At 42.0% G+C, this 21,960-nt stretch overlaps 1 protein-coding gene and 1 pseudogene across 1 annotated transcript in view; one reads left to right on the top strand and one right to left on the bottom strand.

Moving 5' to 3' along the window:
• Positions 1-742: 742 nt before the first annotated feature.
• TNS1 (tensin 1) overlaps positions 743-21,960 on the bottom strand; it is a 365,505-nt gene continuing 344,287 nt past the window's right edge. Inside the window, exons 24-32 of the mRNA XM_066611663.1 lie at positions 21,044-21,130; positions 16,419-16,550; positions 15,304-15,396; positions 13,747-13,824; positions 12,884-12,955; positions 11,720-11,888; positions 11,031-11,099; positions 9,971-10,003; positions 743-8,837 (exon numbers count right to left, since the gene is read on the bottom strand). Coding sequence (XP_066467760.1) covers positions 8,693-8,837; positions 9,971-10,003; positions 11,031-11,099; positions 11,720-11,888; positions 12,884-12,955; positions 13,747-13,824; positions 15,304-15,396; positions 16,419-16,550; positions 21,044-21,130 — 878 coding nt within the window. The 3' untranslated portion in view covers positions 743-8,692. The remainder of the gene's footprint in view (positions 8,838-9,970; positions 10,004-11,030; positions 11,100-11,719; positions 11,889-12,883; positions 12,956-13,746; positions 13,825-15,303; positions 15,397-16,418; positions 16,551-21,043; positions 21,131-21,960) is intronic.
• Positions 7,518-7,634, top strand: LOC136638189 (5S ribosomal RNA; annotated as a pseudogene).

The following is a 21,960-nucleotide window of genomic DNA, read 5'->3' as shown; positions in this document are numbered from 1 at the left end:
TCAGGCTCCTACGGAGCTCACAATTCATATTTCTTTTTAATTTGAAATGTTAAATATACAAATGTATTTTACCAGTAGTAATGATCTACAGCCCAGTGTAGTTGGGTATTTCTAATACGTGAAATCCAGCTTCCAGTACTTCTTTGGACACTCTGCTTCTCATGCCATAGGCTTTTCCCAATCTGTCTTCTTCAGGTGCCCACAGCACCATCTTCCCCCATTTTTGAGGTCTGGCCATGCTGAACTTCTGATTTAGTACAAACAAATTCTCATAAGTTGGAGCACATGAGCAAGCACTGGGAGATCTGGCAAGACCAACCTGTAGGGAAGGTAGCACCCACAGAAGGCATTGCCTCCAGTGGTTCTGGTCTCAATCATGCAAGGAACATGAACATGTTGCATCCAAGGAAATAAAATACCTCTTTCCTCTTTGCACCTCATACTGTCCTCATGTCAGAGGGTAGGCTGCTCCAGGGAAAGGTGTGCATTTGCTTTGGTGAAAGGCAGTGACAACCTAGAGATGTGAGATATCCCTCTGAAAACTGCCTTTGGATTTATTGAAACTCTTTAGGCCTCCTTCTGAATCCTTTAGGTATTTTGCCCAGGCAGATACCTTCACATTTCTCTTTGGGTAGAATGTGGTGGCAATCCTGATGCTTCCTAGGCGATGCATCCCGGTGTGCAAAATAGGGAATGTGAGAGTTCAAGGGGATAGGGGAGTGAATACAGCCACCATCATGAGTTCCCTGTGCAAAAAGTAGAGAGTCTTTATTCCTTCACTCCCTTAAATTTCGAGATACAATTCCAGCAATCCAGACACCAAGCTGGGCATTTCAAGCAACAGTATATTTCATATAATTGATCTTGTTTAAAATCTTATCATTTATAAAGCCATACAAGGATCTGCGATGAGTCAAGATAGCTGTACAAAGGTAGGGAAAGCTTGAGTGTGCATGGTCCATTCACGCATGAACCATGAGTGATGCAGAGTCATCTCTTACATAAGTGACAGAAGTTATGGGCACAAAGATACAAAATATAAAGGAGAATTCCATCTATATAAATACATAGAAAGAGCGTTAATTCTGGATTTCCCCCCACTCTTGCTCTTCTTTGTGTATGTGCGAGTGAACACGCTTGCATGTGTGTGCCTTAAAAAAACTAGAGATGCAAGAAGGAAAAACAAAGATTTGCTTCAAACAGTCATTAATACTGATAAGCAAATAAATCTGTAACATTCCCAAAACAACAACAAAAATGGCAGTTACAAAACAGCAAACAGAGTAACAGTTAGTAATTTTTGAAGTCTGCACTGTTTATATTATTGGCCAACAATTTTTATTTTTTAAATTTTCCAAGACTTTGGTTGCAGTCCTAAGCAGACTGTCTTGGAAGTAAATCCCACCAAAATCAACAAGATTCCCTTCCATGTAAACATAGTTAGGTTTGCCTTTAATTTAAACACCTTGTACTTGGCCACAATCCTACCGATCTCTAGTGGAGGTTCTCCAGAAGAAGCACAGCATGGTCCCTGAAAATCAATGGGATTGCTTCAGAGTAAACAGTTTTCTGCTACTCACTGCAAGGGTCCCTTCTTGCAACAGAAACCAGTACCCCAGTTTGGGGTTTGTACAACCCAAAGATTTCAGTGGGACTTGCTTCTAAGGAATGTGTAAAGGAGTAGAATGCAACTCTTCCTTCTGCAAAGCTTAATCTTTGCCAATGCAGAGATCTGTGGGATGGATTCTATACATTCAATGTTGTTTTTTTAAGACAACATTATACATATATACACTCCTTTTCTGTAGTTGTTTCATGTTGATTGAATTGCACTGACTTATGACAGATTTGGTTAACAGTGGTTCACAGCAGCCTTGTGGCTGTGTTGTCCCATTAATGGGGCACTGGGTGAATAAGGAACCAAGTAGAATAAGGCCTTCTAATGTGGATGATGGTGTCAGTGAACAGCTCAAAATGCTTTATATGATGACAAAGAATGAAGCCACTGCTTTTATAATAAGTGAAAACTTTACAAGGGGTTGCAATGGAAAGAGGCTTTTGTTTCCATTGTCTTGCATGACAGAAGCCATTATGTCCTTATGTAAGTCTGGGAGCCCATAACTCTGCCTGTGTGTAAACTCATTCAGTGATGTTCCCCACTACTCTAATTTCAACTAATCTTTTCGTGTCAATCAGAGCAGCAAAGTTATATAACTTATTTTAAAGATGAAAAAAACAACAGGAGTCTCTTATCTTTTGCAAATGTGTATTAAGATGGAAAGGGAAGCAGTACATGAAATATTTTATGGATGATTTATCTGCAAGGTTTTGTTTTGTAGATTGTTTTAAACAAACTAGGATAGGCTGTTCCGCAACTCTTCCTGAGAACAAGTGGTACAGTTGAGTTCCTGCTTCTGGTTGAGGACTATTTTCCAGTGTGAAGGAAACATTTTTATCTGTCGCTCCAGAGGGCAGCTGGAGCCAGACAGGTGTAACAATGAGAAATAATTCTAAGCACATATTTTAATCGATAGTAGACAACACTATCTAGCCCTAGGCTCATTCATAACATTACTCAAGGCACCACAATGCCAGAAGCACCCAGTAGCTTTAATAATGCCTGATTAATTTTTATACTTTTCTTGAAATGGCATAAAAGCTAGCGCTAGAATTATGTTCAAAAAAGCTCAGTCTTATGCATCGAAAGTACCTCCAGCAATGGCTCTTAATCAAGATGGACAAAGAATGATCTTTTACATGGGATTGTTTTTGGCATGGTAACTGTTACAAGGCAGCTGACCACAGGCCAATTACTCCAGGCTACATTTGTGCATTACATATTCCAAAAATGCACAACAAAGTGAGCATAAATTTTGCTCTGAGATTTAGCCACAAACATTTTTCTGCTCACTTATTACCCAACTGTCATTTAGCCAAATATTTCCTGAATATACACACAGCCCAAATCAGCCTATTTTGAGTTGGCCCTGAATGGATTACTAAATCAGAGATCGTAAAAAGATAACAGTAATTACCGTCAAGTTTATAGCTACATATTGATTCTGCTTCTTTGTCATGTTTCTGTTATTGTACCCAGCTATGAAACAGCCCATTTTGAAGGTTGATGTCTGGGTCTTGTATGGCAGTGGACATGACCTTAAGACCCCTAGTCAATGTCTGTATAAGGTGCAATGTCTGTGTAAGGCAACAACTACCACATGTTAGCCTCATGGAGAGTAATACTATAGCCACCATAATGTGGAGATACAGTAGGCCATTAATCCTCAAAATTATTTTGCATGGCACATCAAATGAACCTCTGCATCAGAAGAACATTAAGGCTGCAATCCTATGCGCACTTACCTGGGTGTAAGCGCCACTGAACTTCATGGAACTTACTTCTGAGAAGACATGCATAGGATTGTAATGACAATCTCCTTTACCAGTGCATGCAAGTAATGTTGAACTGAAAAGGACAGCCCTGTCTCTAATGCTGCTTCCTTAAAGATTTCTCTCAGAGGAGCTGGGGAGAGAGTTGAATAAAAATGGTCACTTATTTAAGATTATGAGATCATCAGTAACTTGGGGGGGGGCGGATACTAAAGGTACCTGCAGTTTTTATAAGAATAAGGATTAAGGCCTGAGGAATCTGAGGGTGTTTGAATGGCTTTGCTCCATTCTCTCTTATGAAAATGTTGCACTTTGGCTGTTTCACTGCTTAGTAGCTTTTCTGGAATATCAAGTTATATATAAAATGAATTAACCTCATCCACCCACCTGTTGAAGCATGGTTAGAGTTTCACAAATTGGTTAGAGAAAAACCAAACAATACAAATCACCATTTAAAACAAAAACAATGCAAAAAAAAAAAGGGAAAAGGGAAGAGGCACAGACAATAAATGTACAACCAACAGGAAGAGGAAAGTGCATTTCAAACAGGTATCTTTGGCAAGATTATGCAGTTCTTTGTGCATGGAGGAGGATATTGGTGTGTGCACGTGTATAAAATACAATACTTTCTACTGAAGAGTAGAATCATTACTACATCGCATATATGGGATACAACTACATGAGGCATCAATCCCAGGCCTCAGAAATGAGGCTGTTTTCAGTGGAATAATATTTGCTCATGCTTTTTCAAAGAAAGACAAAAACCAAAGGGTAACAGTGTATCTGGAGATCATAAAAACTCCTCAACATTTGGAGGTCAGCAGACAGCAAACCCAATGAGTCCAGAACAGAGAATCTCTCCTGTGTCATGGCAAACCTCTCTAAGCCAACAGAGAATCTGTGAGTATGGCTGGTAGCTAAGGCAAAACAAAACCCCAAAGATGACTCACCCAGCCAGCAGAACTTGCTCACCTCTTGGGCAAGAGGTGAACCTGTTCAATGACCCGTTGGGTCAACAGCTCCTAAGGTAGAGAACTTGAGAGGGGCTGTAACTAAATTGCAGAGCACATGCTTTGCATGCAGAAGATCCCAAGTTCAATCCCTGGCATCTCCAGGAAGCTCTGGGAGGACCCTTTGCCTGAAACCCTGGAGAGCCTGCTGCTAGGCAGAGTGGACTGTTATAAGTGAGACTGAACCATGGCCTGATTCATTATAAGGCAGCTTCATATGCTCATAAATGAACAGAGGACAGAGAGACGATCAAACAATTTATGGCTGCAAAGGTAGCATCAGTAGTTCACAAGCTGATTGCCTTCCTCCATATGCAGGCACATTCTTTTTGTATCATGACTGGGCTGGCAGTCTGTAAAAATGGATTGGAGGTTTTGACTGAGATTCCAACCTAGTTATTGACATCCCTGCCCTGTGGCCAATAGAGAGGCATATAGCCAGTTGAGAAAGAGATGAAAAGAGAAATAAAATTCATAGTCTGTAGACCCAAATCAAGACATACATAGGAACTGGTGACTGGGAGGAGCTCTCATTATCCCTTGTGAGTGCTTGCACCATTTTGGGTGGCCTGCGACATATGTACATTAAAACCCTGACTGTAAAAGAGATGAGGACATGATCTCACTTATAAGTAAAACTGGGATGACACAGTTACTCCTAAAATGCAGCTTTTGTCTTGAATGCAAGCTGGAAAAGTAACAGGTTACATAAGGTGATTAACTCTGCCTTTAAAAAAAGCCATGATCAGCAAGTGAGCTGCAAGGTAGGGGTCTCTTACACTTTCCATCTTCAGCTAGTGACTTAGTAAAGGAGCAGTGAGTTGGTCATACCTGGAAGCAGGTACTGTGTTGATGAGAGGGTGCCTGCCATGATGCAGGCACTATTTGTATGCGATTACTGAATGCCTGGTATCAAGATTAATTCTTGTTAAGGGCAAAACTAAAATGAACCATAATGTTTCAGTATCACTCTCTGTGGCAGGACAGCAAACACTGAAGGGGGGGCAATTGCAGTTTTTGAAAGCAGTGAAAAAATGTAGTCTGAAAAATAGAGACTTTCAAAAATATATATATATATATTTATAATATTTATATATCTATAGACACAGTGTTTCTCTAATTGGTTAATGGCAGCGTGAGACAGTTGTAGGTGAGGAAGGGGGATCGTCTTACTTGAATTTTGCAGAAGGAGGGAAATACTGGTAACCAACATAAAGAATAAGCTACCACAGTCTCCAGCATCCCATCTGGGTGTGGAAGAGACACAGAGCCTGGGCAATGACATCAGAAACTGACGCTCCCACTCTATCCAAGTGCCTGTCTCAGCAACAGCCCTTGGATGCAAAACACACACTTTATACAATATCCAGAAAATGAGTCTCTCTTCACACACTTTCACACATACGCACTCCGCTAACCCTTGCATCACTCAGCAATGAACTACAAATCCAGACATGCTCACTTGCTTGGGGCACATTACTATAATGAGGTGGGGTTGAGAAATGCCATTTTGCATTGTCCCTATGGCACAAAGGTTAAAAACAATACAAAACATTGCTTTGCAGGGGAGGGACTGGGATGATCTCTTGGAACCTTGCCCATGTCACTAACTAACCAAGTAAGTACTTTGCGCTAAGTCATACATACAAGAATCTATAACATGGGGTGGGGGAGGGGATGGAGCGGCAAATATTGAAGGAGGTAAAAGATAGATAAAAGCAATATGGCAAAAAAATAAATACTTTTGTGTAAATTTCACTTTTTAAAATTTTTTGATTAGCTTACATTATTTTGTCAGTATATTTCATACATACATACATACATATATTATATCAAGGCAATGAGAGAGCTATGCTCTCTAGGGGAATTTAGGTGGCTGCATGACTTGGAGTTCATCTCTTGACTTTTAGTGAATGCTGCATGACTTCATTCTGAAGTGTCTCATCAACACATGGTCTATCCCTAAAGATCTTCCCCCCACTGTCTGCGTTTCTCTTATACCAGAAACCTTGATGGCATTTTAGGAGAGATGACTTTTCATCAATGGTTTTTAACAGAGGCTTTTGAACCCTGTTGGAGGGCCGTAGCCCAACCCACCCAATGAGAGTGTTATGAGTCCCACTCAGTGTTATCGATAAAGGCAAATGTAAAACTGAAAGCCCATATGTCCCTTATCTTTGACTCACGTTGTTGCCATGCATGCTTGCCTCTTCGGAAGCCTTTGACCAATCCCCATTGGACCAGCTGACACAGCAAGCCAACAGTGACCTGCTTTCAGCACGGGCCTTGACTCTAGTTTAAGTAGAGGTTGAAGAATTCATAATAAACCCATAGGATTTGACATGTGGGAACAGCTCATTGTCCATTCAGCACAAGAGTTTGTTTCTGGGTTTTGCCAACTGAAGGTGCTTGAGGGGATGGCGATAAACTCCCAAAAAGCTATAGGAAGTCTGTATGATAGAAAGATCCCTCCGAGCCAAACAAATTTCTCCCAACGGTTCAACTTCTCCTTGACAAAGATACCCAGAGCCACTAGGTGATCGATTCTGTGGCACACATTGGGAATGCCAGAAGTCATGCTAATAGAAGGACTAATCTGTGATGTCAGCAGAAAAATACATAGCTCTTCTGCAGCTGCTGCTAGACTATCTCATTTGCTGTGGAAATAGATATGAAGTTACTTTGCACAAAATGGTACATAAGTAGAGGAACTGCCCCATTTCCACAGCAAACATCAATAAAGGACCACACTACAGTCCTTTACTAGGGCTACACTAGGGCTAGCAAGTCAGTGCAAGATCTGATGCTTGGTGCCTCCAGGAGCAAAGGCAAAGCTTAATGAGGCAAAATCATGAAACAATTTCATGGCATACCAAACACTGAATCTCCGACAGGCAGATTATTCAAATAGAGCCACTAGTTTTGGAATAACAATGGCTAAAAGTCAAAGCCAAAACCAAGGTAGGACTTTAAAAAAGAATTCTTAGGAATTTCAAAATAAAAAAAAGATTCCTCCCTCCCTATTACCAGATCATTCATCTTGCTTCTGACAAATTTCCATGCAACATACAAAATGATGTGCATGTGTCTAAAAGAAGAAGGGACGCATCTTTACAAGGCTGCATTTGTTACCCTGAACATGCCTGATCTCATCTGATCTCGGAAGCTAAGCAGGGTCAGGCCTGGTTAGTACTTGGATGGGAGACCGCCTGGGAATACCAGGTGCTGTAGGCTTATACCATAGTCTTTCGAGACTGAAGGTTGCCAACCATTTCCCTTGCACAAAAGGAATGGCATTTCCAAAGTGCTGGTATTTTAATATGGGAGGAGGGGGTTATGGGATGTTTTTCTGTTCAAATGATCTGCCATGGACCTCATTGCATAGAGACCAGAAGATGCTATTTTGTTTTGACTAGCATGCTTCTGGAATCAGCTAGGGAGAGACTCCCTGCTGTGTAACTGTGTGCTCAAATCTGTGTGTGCCCATGCATGCACCTCTCTCTCTCTCTCTCTCTCTCTCTCTCTCTGTGGATGTGTGTGCACGACCCTACTTGTTAAAAACAGAACTTCCCACCAGCACAGTTGATCTTGCACTACTAGTAACTGACCATGAGGCTTCTTCTCTAGCTGAAGGGAAGGAGGCCTATGTTCTTGGAGGAAAAGAAGAATGCAGGTGGAACTGAATGAAATTCTGCATAAACCCTTAACACGTAGCAGTCATGACCTTAACACTATAGATTTCCACAGATATACATCAGAACATGTTCACACCACACAAATGTGAGCATGTACACACACACAGACACACACCCCCTATACATTCAGCAGTTGAAGAGTCGGGAGCAATTTTGCTCAGAAATGGGTTCCAATGCTTATTTGTTTGGCATGTCTCTCAATGCGATTCCTGCAGCTCAGATATTCATGAGTTTTGTTTGTTTGCCTTATTTTCTAAACAAGCAACTACATATATACTCCCCACCCCACAAAGGTTAATAAGATCCGTGCTTTGGGGCCGTTTTCTCTGATTTCATGCTGATCCCAAAGCCAAAATAGTCTCCACCTCTTGAACTTGGCAGGGAAAGACGACGGTGTCCGCTCCTTGGTTTCTGCTATGTACGTACATTTGGTTGGCTTGGGCCTTCCAACAATTCAGACTTTTCCCCCCCTCTTTTCCCCAGTCGGTTCACTTCCCTCTCTCACAATGCACCTCCTTGCACTCCTTCTCGGAACGACTCCAAGTCCTTCTTCAAAATTCAAGGGCAAGAAGCCCCCTGCCGGGGGAAGGCATCGATTCATCTCTTCTGAGAGGAGCCGAGCATGACCCTGGAGACAAAGTTGACAATGGCGGCAGCAGGCTGACCGGGGTCCAGCTCAGCAAAAAGGTGGCAGACGTTGTCCGTCGTGCTGCCCTGCTTCCTGGCCACAAAGCCAAAGAGTCTGGGAAGATGACAAAAAAATTAACAGAGATAAGGAATGCAGGAGATGAGGAACACCACAAAGCACCACTATTATGAAGCAGCAATATCTACCAAGCTTATCACTGTTGATACCGTACTGCTGTATCAGATACACACATTCAACTTTCCACCAGTGACATCTGAGATATGAGGAGCCCAAACAAATAGATAACAGTCATGTGGAAGGGATGTGCAGTTCAATATCTTTGGGATACTTAACTATTAAATGTTAAAACTTAATTTTCTCAATAAGGACATCATGTTTTGTTTTTTAATTATAACTTTTAAGGAAAGTTATAAATACTAGAGGAAGAGAGAACAAAATGTGACCTAGCTCCTGGTCCTGTCATTTCTAATTAGAGACAGAGAAATTCAGACAGCTGGAGATTCTAATAAAAACACCCCTTGCTAAAAACAGTACCTAAATTTAGTGGGGCCTATAAGCAAGAAAGATGGTCCAAGAGAGCAGAGGCTCAAACTAGTCAAAAGTGCTTGTACTTTCAGAGACAGTTTTCCAATGAAAAACTATTTTCCAGTGGTATGATTTACATTTAGGGCTGGACAGCACATTGCATTGCGCCAGTGCTATATCAAGACTACCAAACATCTTGTGAAGACCTAAAGACCAACAAATCCATTGCAGGAGAAGCTTTTGTGAATTACACATCACTTCATCATAAGCACAATGTGTTATCTGCACCTGGCAGGGGTGTGTGCATAAAAAAGGAGAAAACTGTAAATAGTGAGGCCAAATCATTGGAGAGGGACTGTAGATCAGTGGCAGAGCACATGCTTTGCATGCAGAAGGTCCCATGTTCAGTCCCCGGCATCTCCAAATGAAGCAGAAAAAAAACTCTGCCTGAAACCCTGAAAAGGCACTGCCAGTCAGTGCTGAAAATACTGAACTAGATGGACTAATGGTCTGCCTCTGTACAAGGTTCCAAATGGCCAAGAAATGCAAGAGGTACAGTCTGCTTGAACTGACACTGTGCTTTTCTTATTTGTATGAAATTGTCAGACATAGATAGGCCTCTCTTGTGTTTCCTGAACCACAAGGTTTAGGCGACTTGGATGTTTAGTTCTTGACTCAGATGTTGATAGAGCAATACTTACTTTGCAGGACCACCACCATCTGATTTTGTCCACCTGAGCAGAGAAGAATCACCTTTGGTTAGTTTCCACAGGAACAGCAATAGTTACAGAATGCACAACCATCTAAAGATCAAAACTGTACAGTAGCTTAATTATTTTGGGGAAGGGACTAGGGGTAATGCCTTCAGCCAATGACAGCTCACTATCGGCCCAATGCATATCTACTCAAAAGTAACTCTCACCGAGTTCAATAGGACTTAGGGCCCAATTCTATTGAGTGTGCCAGCTCACTGCTGGTGCGCACTGTCGTAAACATGCCATCAGGTACGTTTGCGGGCATTACTGCTGGCCCAATGCCAGAGCTGGCCCAGTGCAAGCCTGTGCTGGGACGGTGCTGGTTGGAAGCAGTGATCTGCCGCCAGATGCTCTGTGCGAAGCGCCTGGTAGCAAAGAGGTAGGGCATGGTGGAGGCGTTCCGGGGCAGGCGGAGGGAAGGTGTGGCAAGGGGATGGAGTGGGGGCGGGATCCAGAGCCCAGTGTCAGGCCTCAAAGAACTCATCAGCCTGTGTTACACATTCTACGTAGCATCTAACTTCACCGTTGCTCTCTAGAACCAATATAAATTAAAGATTCCAGTATAGATATGAACCTGTCCTATGAATGTGTCCATTCCTTAAGATCTGCTCAGAAGTCTTGCTATGGGGTGCCCACCGTCACTTGCAGAGGTGAAGCTGCTGGTGACCATAGATAGGTTCCTTTTGTTAGTACTGTCCCAGTTGTGCAATACTCTTCCCAGAATCTACTCTTCTCAGAGACACTTGCCTGATTTGTTTCAATGATGCATTTTACTCCTGCCTTTGCTGTTTTATTGGGTTTTTTTCTGATTTGAATGCTCATTTATGTAAAGAATTTTACTGTTTTAAATTGTTACCATTAGTTGCCTTGGAAGCTTTCAGTGAAAAATGGGAAAATTATCTTTTAAATAAATAAGACAGGAAAACAGTCTTCTTCTGCCCTGACTATGACATATATGCCCACAAGTGGTTGGGTTTCCACATGCACAAACAGCAAAGTCACTTACTTTCTTTCCTTGGGGTCCACATCACAGAAAGTGACAGTGTTGATGGGATAATGTCGTCGAAAGAACAGCCTGAAATAGAAACAAGAGTAAACGACATCGCTATTTACAATAATGAAGGGTGCCCTAGTCATCTGCATTGTCCTGATGAGTACTAAGCAGGATTTGACCCCTCAGGGGCAAATGAGTAGTAAAATAATATGTTGCATGGGCTCTACATCAGTCAACAGACATTGCTTGCTAGAGATTTAGGGCGCAATCCTAAGCCCGTATGTCAGTGCTTTCCAGCACTGGCATAGCGGTGCAAATGGGACATGGGCTGCATCCTGCAGTTGGGTGTCACTCACGGAGGCCTCCTCAAAGTAAGAGAATGTTTGTTTCCTTACCTCAGAGCTGCATTGCCCTTATGCCAGTGCTGGAAAACACTGACATAAGGGGTTAGGAATGCACCCTTATTCTAGTATTTTTCAGTGGAGTTCTGTTGAGGCTTCTCAAAACATCCTTCTACCCATTTTGTCAACAGAGAACTCTGAACAATTATGTTAATAAAAGCTGTTCCTGTAAGGCATAGATTACCCTGGCAATTTTTCACTGCTTTCACAAACGTAGTGGTGGGTATAAAAGAGCAGAACCCTTTTCCATGCCCCCAGATAGCCTTGGAGCTCCACCCCCAGGTCCTTCCTTGCTCTTACTTCCTCTGGTTGTCTGTTAAGGTGATTCCTTGTGTTGAAACTTTGAAATGGACAATAGTAGCAGAGGGTGAGGTGTCTGCGCCCATGGTCTCAGTGATAGCTTTAGCGATGGCCTGTGGACCTGTTAATGATTCCATCTCCACCGAGTTGATAAAGAGCACATTGCAGGCTAGAAGACACAAAAGCGGCAGAATCAGTGGGGAGGCACATTGCATGAGGGGCACAAAGGAACACAACCACAACCTTGGTGCTGCTTGCTCTGTAAGAACAAAAATGCCTCTGCGGTCTGTTTCCTGTTTGCTCATAATGGCCTGATCCAATAACTGCAGACTGCATTGGACAGCCAACATTCAGTACAGTCGCCCATCATTTTGCACAAGGGTTATATTCCAGAGTCAGTGCTGAAGCTAAAATGGCATATACTCAAAATTACCTTGAAAATCCCAACATGAGAAATATTTGTACTGCCTCTTTAAAAATTATGATAACTGAAACTGACTGAGGGAATAGTAGCTTCATTCTCTGATCTCACACTCACTCTCAGGTATGTACGAGTATTTAGTAAAGGGAATGATGGGAGGGTTTGCCTGCACTACTTAAATTTCTGGGTTTTATTGTTTTTACATTTGGTTAGCTGACCATGTGAAGTTGAATTTCAGTAAGTCAACTGCGCCAAGCAGGAGGGGCAGTTGTATATTATTGCCTCTTTGCAGAAGGTCAAATTATCTGTTCAGTAAAAGCCTGCCCCCCCCCCCCAAAAAAAAATCTGGTGTTCCCACTGGCTGAAAGTCCTAAGGTCTGACCAAGCAGATATCTCACTCAAAAATTGAGGAATGGTTTTAGAATTACCTAAATCCATCTACAAGATACTTAAACCTGAAATTCTAAATGGCAAAATGCAAAATGGATACTATAATCCTACACCCTAATATTTTTGCACAAGTTCCTCTCCTGTAGAAAATGGTTGGCTTTGCACTGCTCCAGATGCAAGAAACTTGCATAAAACCTTTTGATAAAGGAACAAAAGTGCAATGGCTTCCTGTACAGAGCATGTTCTGTGTACTGTCAAATTCAATTAAATTGAAATATATATTTTAAATTAATTTCTGTTAGCAGGATCCAAAACTTCTGAATGAATTTTCTATTTCTATTCTTCTCACTCACCTGCTCCCTGCTTGAGCAAGTCTGTTGTGGAGTTGCTGGATGAGGTTGACTCTTTTGTTTCATCCATAGGATCTTAAAAAAAAAAATGGAAGAGAGGTTACTGACTAGCAAGACTTCTTCTAAAAGGACATATTCTAGCTGAATTAACACATCGGTGTTACTCTACTACAGTTACAATCAAAGCGTTCATTAAAGAATGTTAAAAGGGTGACTTTGTTGTTTTTTTTGGTCTGTTTTTTGCTTAATAACCTTTCAGTGCATTCTTATGTACAGAGAAAAGTTCTAATTCATTTTCATGTTTGAAAACAGAACAGTGGGTGGTAGTTATTACAAGTTAATTTAACTAGAGTAGGGAAGATCATCTTGAATTTACAGTATAAGAACAAAAGGGCAGTGCTTTTTGGCTGAGTTTTTTTCTCTGCACAACTCCCAGAGGACGACGCACCCACCCAGCCACCCACAGGGTTGTTTCTCAGTTAAAACAAAACAAAACCTCACAGCGTGCTGCTAGTCATCCATCAAAGATTCAGCTTTCTGTGAAACATGTTGCCAACAAAACTTGTCACGTCTATGAAAATGCATTATGATTCCCTTATAATCTTCTGATTCAAGGCCCGTGCCATCCATTCTGACATACACCAACTTCGACCTAAAACTCAAGAGATGAGCTTTTAGGACAAAGTTCTGTTTGGCTCATGAGGATCAGAGCTAGAATGATAATGATGACTCCTCAGAAATGGGTGCCGAGTATCACACAAGTATACGCATCCACCTGTGTGAGAATTCCACATATAGTCATTATTTCCATGTACTCTGCACCTGTGCTTTTCCACATGTGTATGGTTTGGTGGTAATGTTTTTACCTCGGTCAGGGATTACCAGCTTGCAGGGTAAGGCCAGAGGCATGATGGAATGCTGGTACACCAGAGCTGACAGGCAACCTGGGGAGAGAATAGGAAACATGCTCAAAGCAAAAGACAACTGATGGTGCAACACTGCTGTCACTCAGTTTCCACTGCTATATTCTAGTATTTTAGGCTTATGGAACCCTTGCTTATGCTTATATCTATTATTTATTTAATAAATTCATACCCTGGTTTTCCCTCACAACTGAATGAAAAGTATACATACTAAGCCAGTGGTTCCCAAACTCTTTTGCCTGGCAGCTCCCTTGACCTACTGGGCCACTGGCTGCATTTCCCCATTAGGGCTACAATCCTATACATTGTTGTAGGGTGGTGGGTTTTTCACGAGGATTCCATGGCTCCCCTGGCTGGTTTCCATGGCTCCCAGTTTGGGAACCACTGCACTAAGGCATGTATTTTTATTTCATCAGGCTTTTGGTAGATGACTTCAGCTGCTTTTTGCTATTTTATTGCCTTGTGCTGATTTTGAGGCTGCTGCTGATAGTTCTATTGTGCAAGCATCCCACTTACCCACAGGGGATTCGTTCCAGGTGCCACCACAGGTACTGGAAACTGCGGATAACAGCAAACCCTACAAGAAGCAACTCAACAATCTGCATTGTTTTCAGCCCTTCAACCAGCTTCCTGGTGTCCCCCTTGTGACTTCTTCTTCATCACCACCACCACCACAAGCTGCTTGTTGTCATATAACTGCCTGCCTGTTCATTTCTACACCTAGAGGAATTCATGGGGATCTGTTGCTTAACAGGGAACCGTGAGGAAATCTGCCATTTCATAACCCCAAAGCAGCACTTTGTTCATATGTTACTGGAGTAGCATGGTTGCTGCTTTCTGATGACTAGAGCCCAGGGAGGCAATGGCAAGGAAACACTTGAAGCTGGTGATTAATATGGTTCCCATAGAAATCACTGCCATGAGAAAGCTGTAAAGGCATTCAAGATAGTAAAATGTATTACATTTCAGTGAGGACATTATAATAGAGGCAGTTCTTAAATACACTGTCAGATGATGATACCGTATTGGCCAAATATGTTATCTGTTAGCAAGAAAGAAAGTTGGCAGCTTTCTGGATTTGGTGCATTTCCTGTTTATGGGGCACCCTGAACTTTAGAACCTTTAGTGCTAATTGGAAAATGAATGAACCATCTGTCTCTGCCATGATGGCAAGGAAAGGAGACTGTCAATTAAGGATGCCATGACTGAATATAGTAAGATGGCAAGCGATACATTACCCTGAGCTTACAGTTCCTGAAAGCTTGAGTTCTCAGATTGGGCCTTTCCCGTTCAGCAAAGCTGCATCTTTTTTACTCAAGTGTTCCTGACTTCTAGAACTTTAGGTTTTACAGACACATCTTGGCATCTTAGTATTCATTCCCTCACATCAGATGTCCAGAGATAAAATAAATGTTGTTTTTATCACAGCCTCCACAAGAGGGCATGATAGGACAGAGCAGTTATGTAGATGACAAAGTAGAGGGGACCAACCGCACTTACCAAAGTTTGGCTCATTGGGGCATCCTTTTAGTTTCACCCCTTTGGGGCTGGTTTCAATCAGGAAGTGCCTTACCAGCTCATTCATGATATCTCCTGTGGAGAGAAATCGTGATTTTTTATTACAGGTTCTCAACGCTTTCTTTGATGTTTAACGTCCCAGTTAAGATGTAGAATCTGGGCTAGAAACCTATTTCTAGTGGAAAATAACGGAAAATTGTTACAAAGCTTCTCCCCAACTTACTAAGACTGATCCACATGACATACCTGTGGCAGGATAGAAATAAAGCTCCAAGAGCTGCAGCAGCATAGTGCTAAGAGGCTGATCTGAATCAGGACTTCCTCATTATGAATCTACCCTCTGCCAGGAACTCATGAGGTGAGCTAGGCAAAGCTGCTTCTTCTCAGCCTCAGCTCTCCTTCTGCAATATGTGGAAAATACTACTTATCTTACACAGGTTCCTTGTCATTATCTCAATGTAATCCTTACACATGCAGCGCTTTGCACACTGAAAAAAACACTCTACAAATACTTATTATTGTTAATTTCTGGGACTCCAAAATTGCCACAGGAGAGGCAATGCAAGTTTGAAGTCCTGAATTTGGCTATTTAGTGTTCACAGGGTGGATGAGTAATAACCTTAAGGCTCTGGCCTCACACAGCACATCGAGTTCAATAGGTTAGATGGCACCGCTTGTGTGCAATCCAGGTAAAGAATGGGTTCCGAGTGAAGCAGTCATATGAGACCCAGCAGGGAATCATTTCTCACAATCCTGCTCAATTTCATTCCAGAAAGGGTTCTGGTGGTATGCAAAAGTTAGATTAGTGAGCAGTGGTTCACAAGAACACATTTAAGCCTGATTTGCTGTCTTGCTACTAGTGCAGGGCACGTATTCTGGCCTTTTGTCAGGATGAAATATCATATCGGGCAGAGGAGTTGACATCCAGAGAATCCCTGGAAGGAATACCTAGCCTTAGCAACAGCCCAAATCTTTCTCCTTTACATTACCAAATGCTGACTGGGATGGAGTGTGTATGTTGCCTTCCATGTTCTCCGGGACTGCTAAGGTGTTCAAGTAATGTTAGGAGCAGCATCAGAGGGGCAAAGAGGCTATACCTTTCTTGCTTTGTTGCACAACACCAGGAGGCGGTGAAGCAACTTTCATGGCCAATCCATAGGCTCCCCGGAAGGAGTGGCTGTCTCGGATGATGAAAGCCCCAGGTTCTTTGTCTTTCAGCAATGCAATGGCTGGGAAAGAACAGAGTATAGAACAAGTGAGGAAATGAAGGCAACTAGCAGTGAACAGCCAAGGAGGCAAACATCAGAAAACAAATAGCTGGCAAGACCAACTGTGCCAAGGAAGGGTTCCAAGTTCCAATTCATCTTAAGTGCAGCAAGATTTTTATAGTCTGAATTTGTTGGTTTCTTCCTTAGAAGTGTTGAAGACTCTTCTGTTTTTCAGGTATTTTCAACCTGGTTCTCCCCTTTAGTTTAATACTGCACCCTTTCCCTGCTTCCCCCTTTAATAAGATTTTAATATATTTGATTTTATAGCATATGTTTGTGTAATGTGAAGAAATGACATTTTATAGTATATTTGAAGTATTCTACATATAAAATGATGTCCAATGTCACTTTTTTGCCGAGGTTTCCGATAGTTTCTTTAATTACATTTATGAATTTCTCTTTAACTATATGAATCTCCCTCTGTCATTTTTCTGTTTCTAACACCACCATTCGATATTCATATATTGACCATTCCACTTGAATTGCTGTCATTTCTTATCCTAGAGCCCTTTTCTTTCCCTCTGAAAGCTCTGGTGTCTTCTCTTTGATGATCCTTCCCCTTAACACCTCTGGAGCTTTTGCCTACTAATTGGTTACCTTGGGGCAAGAAGAAGGAAAACAGCGCATGGAGCTGTTGAACAAAAACTGAGGTCATTCCAATATTAGCAGTAATATATATCAAATAACGAGGTAACAGTATTTAATAATAATAAATGGCACTATTATATTAGCAGTATTGTGAGAGTGATAAAGACATATATTAATAACTCCAAATGTGCTTTTTCACTGAAATGTTCTTCATCCTGGGTTGTCTGAAAGCTACTGTAGCCAATCAGTGCCAGTTTCCTTCACCAATGGCTCCTGTAGCACGGTTTCAGAGAGAGAGCAACTTTTCAGGAATGGATCCTTACTGCTAATCTAACAGAGGTATTACTGTTCTTGGGCCCAGACAGTTTCCCTTCTCTAGGAATATGTTTCTCATCCATTTGTGTGTTTTAATGTGAAAGTCCTTCTATGGTTTAAGGCAAGAATGAAATAGCCAGAAGGACAAGAATGTCCCTCCTCGTGAGAATGTGATCTGAAGCAGGGCCAAACTTCGCTCAGTAGCAGTCAGTCACTTTACTCTTGCAAGGGGAGACATGAAGGAAATGAGGGGATGTGTTCTTGGATTAAGGAAAGATCTCCAGCACTGGGCTGCCAAGTGCCTCAGCTGTTGACTGAATGAGAGGAATTGCTGTTGACAGAGATATAAACAAAGTCTTTTAAAGAGGTCTGCAACAATTACCTGATAGGTCACTTATCAGCAAGGGTTGAGGAAAGGTACACATTTTTAATGATTAACTAGTGGCTCAAGGCTGAAATTGTGATCAGTCTATATTCCTAGATCTACCCTAGCACACTAAATATTGTGACATGGCATAGCCTTTTTGAATGTCATTGCCTGTACATTAAAAGCCTCATAGGCATGTCAGTGTCGAAAATTACTTTCATGATTAAAATAAAAGGTATAGCTTTAATATAGCACAATTCCATTAATTTACACTCCGACAATGACTGCTGGCCTTTTTCAATCATACTATCTCAGCTTTATATGCTTCTCTCATGTGAGCAAGGGAGTCTGAAATCTGCATTTGTCGTGTTTGTGTGGATTTCCCCCATGCCATGGGTGTCCAGACTACCTGTTAGGTTAATCAAATCATTAGACCCAACATGCTTTGTTTTCTCATCCGGGTCAGGATCACAGGAAAAGGGGGCTTTAATCCTGGTCTTGGTCTTGATTGAGATCAGATCCTATTATGGCTATTTGTCTTACAAGGACAGCTCCTATTGGCCCTGTTGATTCCGTGGAAGTCCACATGTGACAGTTTACATCTGTGTGATTATGGGCCTTTAAACACTGCAGCTTTGGGATGCACCCATGAAAAAGTGCTGTGATGATTGCGGTGCTCCTGTAACTTTAACAGGGCATCACTGCCTTCAAATTACATGGGAAAAGGGAATGAGATTCAGTGGCATTTACTACTATCATATAGGGTAACTGGCCAGAGGATTCATTAACTCATGCGGGAAGGAGCTTGAGGTACTGAAAAGCTGTCTTTCAGTGCCACTACAACTGAGGTGCAGCTAATGAGACCCACTCCCTGTCCCTACCCCATGCTCATTCTAAATCTTCCCTAGTCATTAAGCACTGGAGACTGTGAAAAGCATACAGTATCATCTTATCCTACACCATGTGGGACATGTGAAAAGAGAGCTGGAAAAACAACATTTGCTGCAAACAGGATAAAACAACAAGAAGCTATACCGAAGTTAGGCACAGGAGGGGTGAAACCTGCCTAGAAGACTAGTTACTCATTTGGCAGTGACAAATTGCCTTGATTTGAACTGGATGTATTTGCTTCAAAGTTTTGGAAGAAAAGGTTGCACGGACATTTGTGAAGGATTCTTTAAGTGCAGGATATCCTGTTAGGCTGAAGAGGGTTAGGCTAGAAAAATCCACTGGAATCCTTTGACTTTTACCATTTAGACTGTTTTCATTTTCTAGTTTTTATCATGCTCCCAGAATCAGATTCCCCTCCCTCTCCTTGACTAAAGAAACATTCCACTGTATGGATTTAATTGGGGAGAATGAAGCACAACAGAAACTTCCACATTGAGCACATTCCAGGAACAGGTACCATTGGATAGCCTTGAACATGCCCATCACAACTTAAAATAGTCATTAGACACAACTGGCCACTGAATAACCAGACATAGCGACATATGGATGAAAGGATCTGTTCTTTTGAGGATTAAAGCTACTTAATTGTACTTTATTTTTAATGCTGTCAAACTGGCTAGGGTCAAAGGAAAGGAACAAAGAAGGCCAAGGTTTTGGAATACCAGTTCTATGAGGAAATGGTTGAAGGAATCAGGACTGTTTAGTCTAAAGAAGTTGAAGAGATGGTGAGGTAAGAACAAAAGAACTGCTCTGAAATGTACAGAAAATATGAATCAATACTTTTCTTCCAGGAAAATACGATGTACTGTATTGCACTTAAAAGATATTGATTGTTTTATAGGATTTATTTTATCACATTATATTATTAATTCTATGGACTGTGATTTCAGAGAAAAGTGAGACACAATTTTTTTTAAGTAACAAAATAGTAAGAGGGAAAGGAAAGAAATATAGCTGGAGTGAAGTGCTGACATGATTCTCATGCTCAACCTGAAGGGTTAATCCAGACCAGATACGCAGTCTGTAATAGGTCCCCCGTTACACTGGGACATCCAGGAAATTAATCTGGTTACTCTGGATCATTTCTAGGGCCAAAGGAAGGGAGGTTCTGCCCATCACTAAAACCAATGACTCCATCCAATCAAACCAAATTATTCTGTGCTTAGCTCTCTTTCTCTCAGGCAGCTTGGTTATCTGTATCATTGTGCCAAGAGGTAAGGAGAATATGTCATACATCAGTGGCAGATATGTTATAAAATGGTGATTTATAACTACCTATGTCTACAGCAGAATCACTGAGCCTGAAAACAAACAAAAAACCACAGGAAGCAAAAAAAAAAAAAAAGATACAAGTCATAATATCCCTGAAGTCCTTGAATAAAATGTCTGGTAGCATTAGGTGTCTCCTTGCTATTATTACGACTGCCTTAGGGCCCAATCCTAAACAGTGCGCACTGGTTTACCGCTGGCGCGCACTGTCGCAGACATTCCATAAGGCATTTCTGTGACCCTCAGCACTGGTCCAGGGCCAGTGCTAGCTCCACGGTCACCTGAACCACCGGGCGGTGGAGAGGTAAATGGGGGCATGGGGGGAGGTGGGGAGGAGGCATTCTGGGGCAGGGGAGGGCGAGGAGAAGGTGTGCCGGGGTAGGGAGCAGAGCGGGAGGGAGACGGGACTGGTGGAGCTTTGCTGCACCAGATCCTGAGCCTCCGTGTTGGGCCACTGGCCCGATACAGAGGTTCCTGATTCTGCGCTGACCCTTGGGTTGCCACAGAATCATGTAGTCCAGTGATTCCCAAACATTTTAGCATCGGGACCCACCTAATTCACTTTACCAGCCACTCAAGCCTCTGTGGCTATTATGGTGACTGGGCAGCAGGGCTCCTCCAAGTAGCAGGTTGTTTAACCCTTGATGCACATAGCCTAATCTGCCTTGTCAGTTTCACAAACCACCAAAAATTGGGTTATTACCCACTGGTGGGCCACGGACCCACAGTTTGAGAACCATTGTAGTCCCATTGCAGGGTTACTTGCCCTACCTGGGGGAAGGGGACGAAACTCCCCTTCTCCTAAGAGCCACTGGCACTGCCCTGGTAATGCTCAGGATGCAGTGGCAGCCATTTTCAAGATTGGGCTGCCTGTCCTTGGCAAACAAAGTCACACAAATCTTTGGACTTCTCAAATGCTGTTCACAGAGCCACGCTTTTGCATCCTAGGAGAATAGAAACTCACCTTGTTCCCTGGAGATTTCTGGTTTGTACCAGTACTTGGAGGTATCTTGGACAAACTTCACATTAGCTCGGGTCTCGGGGCTGCTGTCTGAGAGACATAGGAATAAAAGTAAATAAAACGTGAAGTACATAAGTAAAGGAAATATGGGATATAACTAAAACAACAGTTTTATTCCAAATTAATCTATCAGAGATAAATGCTGCACTATGGTTCTTCTGGGATCACTAATGAGGGTCAGATCTGTCGGGATCACTAATGAGGGTGTCATCCCATTCTGCAAGGCACATGCTCAAGATCCCTTCGCAAAAATGAAAAAACTGTGAGTGTGCATATGGTTAAAGCGCGATTTAAAACTGAAAAGTTTAATATAAGTGCCTCTGCTGACATTTGTTTCTAGTCATCCTTACCTTCATCTCCTCTCTCTGTTGGTTTCCTTTCTATCTCTTCTAAATTAAGAAGGGCAAGAGCTTGTTCTTTTAATTATATTGTTCTGTAAAGTGCCATGTATACAGATGGTACCACAATAAACAACAGGAATGTTCATACAATCCTAAACTAACCAATGGGTTTAATCTACATTAAGTAACATGGAATAAGTTCAAAAACAACAAAGAAGATGAAAAATCACCTTAAGGGGTGATTTACCATATAAGAATAGGGGAACCACTGTTTACTATGACCATTGAGATTCAAACTGCGGGCTGGGTTCCAAAATTTAAAAAGCAATAGAAGAAGAGAAATGTGGAAGACACTTTTTCTGTAGATTTCCAGTTAGGGTAGAGGGAGCATGGTTTAAGAGCCAGCATAGAGCTTAGCACGAAGTAGAGGATGAGCTGGTGCACCAGGACAGAGATGCCTATAGAATACATTTTGCAAAATGCGGAGAAAAATGAACATCTCAGGAAAATCCTTGAGGT

The sequence above is a fragment of the Tiliqua scincoides genome, chromosome 1 (genome assembly GCF_035046505.1).
Source record: "Tiliqua scincoides isolate rTilSci1 chromosome 1, rTilSci1.hap2, whole genome shotgun sequence".
In the NCBI taxonomy this organism is placed as follows: domain Eukaryota; kingdom Metazoa; phylum Chordata; class Lepidosauria; order Squamata; family Scincidae; genus Tiliqua; species Tiliqua scincoides.
The sequence above is the reverse complement of the archived record's forward strand: the minus strand, read 5'-3'. Positions and strand labels throughout refer to the sequence as shown.